The 2,890-nt window shown below is 30.9% G+C and overlaps 1 protein-coding gene across 1 annotated transcript; it reads left to right on the forward strand.

Annotated features, from left to right (window-relative positions):
* Nucleotides 1-997: 997 nt before the first annotated feature.
* LOC132047230 (uncharacterized) lies at nt 998-2,277 on the forward strand. Its single transcript, XM_059438203.1, has one exon. It carries the CDS (start codon nt 1,261-1,263, stop codon nt 2,167-2,169), a length of 909 nt encoding a protein of 302 aa, XP_059294186.1. The 5' UTR covers nt 998-1,260; the 3' UTR covers nt 2,170-2,277.
* The last annotated feature ends 613 nt before the right edge of the window (nt 2,278-2,890 follow it).

A 2,890-nucleotide genomic window follows, 5' to 3' on the forward strand; every position in this document is an offset into this window, starting at 1 on the left:
ATAGTATATTATTTCCCATGCTTATTCATTCTTATGTCTTGTTTAAGAAATATCTCCATAAACTACTGATAGTAGGGATTTTATATTTTTACACATTAGTTTATATTGACCACACCTTTTGGCTTTATCTTAATCTAAGTGGAACAAATTAAAAAATACCTATAGTTAAAAAAAATATTAATAGCATACCATAACTTTAAAAAAAAAGTTTTAATTTGACCAAGCTGGTATTCTTGATACTCCTTCGGTTCCAATTTATGTGAAGGTATTTGATTAAGCATGAAGTTTAAGAAAGAAAAAAAAAATTGAAACTCGTGATCTAGAATAAACCACAGATGTTTGTGTGAATTTAAATCATCCCATTAAATGTAAAATAAAAATTTTGAAGTTAAATTATTACTACTAAAAGTAGTTTTTTTTTTTTTTTGAAATGCACATAAATTGGGACAGATGGAATATTATTTTTGTATACACGGTATATAAATCTCTCTATTTCCTTTATTTACTGGAACACAAACAATATAGAGGTCAATGCATGTTTCATTAGCCTAAAAAAGCTTTATAGGCTATGTCGCTATAAATATAAAAAATTTGGTGACGTTTTCCCTTTTTATTTACTCAAATATTCTTTTCAAACTTTTGCTCCCCACAAATCCTGATCTTTTCACTTTTTTACCACCGCTAATTTTGGCTCTAATCTAAAGCATAACTTGTCCTTTCTTTAAAAAGTGAATTCTCTAAATCTAACTTGTCTTAGATTCATGTGATACACTTTTTATTTTAATCTGTCTAAAAAAAAATATTTTTTTATTTAAAATTTATTTAAATTTCAATTTTTTTTTACTCTTAATGAAAATGCTACACATACTAGTTTTAGATCACACATTTAAAAAAATATTCATTTTTTTTAATTTTATAGCTAATTAAATTATATCACATAAATTTAAACAGGGAGTTGGAAATACTTTATAAACAATGCACCCATTTCCCTTTCAACTCTTTAAAGCATACCCCATTTTTTAACAACCCCTTATAACCTCTTTGCTTCAAGCTCTGAACAACAACTTACACAGAGTTCATAGCTTTTTAAGGTACTTAGTTTACCCTTTTTGATTTCTTGTTTTTTCTCCATCATTTTCCTTTCATATTTCAGTTGTTTCAGTACCATAAAGTTTGAATTTTGAAGGGAAAAAATGTGTGCTTAAGTGTGTTGTTTAAAGATACAATCTTTTGTGTGTTTTCTTGACTGTTGCTGAGAAAATGAGGGATTTCCCATCTTGTTTTGGTGAAAATGGGGTTCAAGTTGCTGATGCTTCTTGTTCAAGTGTTGTTGGAGTAACTAAAGCTCCACAGAATTTAGTAACCTGTGTTTATCAGTGTAAATTACTAGGCAAATCTTGTCTTATTACGGTTGTTTGGACCAAGAGTTTAATGGGGCAATGTCTTAGTGTTGAAATTGATGATATGTCTCATCAGTGTCTTTGTAAAGTTGATGTAAAGCCTTCATTGTTCTCAAAAAGGAAAGGGTCAAGGTCTTTGGAAGTTAAGTCTTTTAAAATCGACATCTGTTGGGACTTTTCTATGGCCAAATTTGGATCTGGGCCTGAACCTACTGAAGGTTACTATTTGGCTATATTATGCAAAGGACAAATGGTTTTGGCTATTGGGGATCTAAGAAAAGAAGCATTCAAGAAAACTAATGCAAATCCTCCAATTTCAAATGCAATGTTTATTTCCAAAAGGGAACACATATTTGGTAAAAGGGTGTTTTGCACTAAGGCTCAGTTTTGTTATACAGGTCCAGTTCATGAAGTTACAATTGAGTGTGACTCTAATGGCATTGATGATCCTTGCCTTTTGGTTCGTATCGATTCAAAAACTGTAATGCAAGTGAAGCATTTGAGATGGAAGTTTCGCGGTAATTACACTGTTTTAATTGATGGACTACCTGTTGAAGTGTTTTGGGATGTTCATAATTGGTTGTTTAGTAGCAATTTTGGAAATGCTGTGTTCATGTTTCAAACTTGTTTATCAGCTGAGAAATTGTGGACTACACACACCCTATCTGATCTTTCAGTGATGCCTTGGCCTTGTACAGAGAGTTTGAGCAATTCCAAATCACCTGGTTTGGGTTTTTCTTTGGTTTTGTATGTTTGGAAGAATGAGTAGTTGAGTGTTCTTCTAGTAATTCCCAACAAAGATTTAATTTTTTAAGATCTTGTTTGTGAACTGGATTTGAGTTATTTCTAATGAATATACTTTTTTCTTTTCTTTTCATGTGCTATGATTATTACTTGAATCTGAAGTTTCATTTTATTCCTCCCAGAGTCAATTTCTTTTGATTACTGGTAGTTATCTACAATTATGAATAATAATTGTGTCCATAAAGTGGAACTTTCCTTTAAGTATTTATGCAAGCCAATCTACATCATTAGAGACTAGTAATTTTAGTCAATCAAGCTCATCATGATGGACGTTAGTATCTAACATCATAACTTTGTATAAGCCAAAATTAGTAAGTAACCTAAATAAAAGAATTTGTAATTGTTATTGGCACCTTGACCTGTTCTAGTTTATTGTTGAGGTAGAGATGGGATTGCTGACTTGCTTGCTGTAGAAAAGTTTCAGATACCTGACCTAGAATTTTTTTTCAGCTTTTAATATATCTAGGAAACCATAGTATTTCTTGGTGCGTGCGTGTGTGTGTGTTTCTCTTCTTTTTAAAGAAAATTCTGTGGATCTGTGCTTATATTGATTGCACCTTTATAGGTTGTTATGTTTAGCGGCTTAGTAAATCATGAAGTTGAAGGACATAGGGTCTTTAAATTGTTAACCAGCTTCTAAGTGAAAATAAAAAAAGGAAATAAATCGGCGATTGAACTTTTCTATA

This window comes from Lycium ferocissimum, chromosome 1 (assembly GCF_029784015.1).
Source record: "Lycium ferocissimum isolate CSIRO_LF1 chromosome 1, AGI_CSIRO_Lferr_CH_V1, whole genome shotgun sequence".
NCBI classification, from domain to species: Eukaryota; Viridiplantae; Streptophyta; class Magnoliopsida; order Solanales; family Solanaceae; genus Lycium; species Lycium ferocissimum.

What these genes read in the sequence shown, in the direction of transcription:
- LOC132047230 (XM_059438203.1), top strand. Translation starts at nt 1,261, where the DNA reads ATGAGGGATTTCCCATCTTGTTTTGGTGAAAATGGGGTTCAAGTTGCT.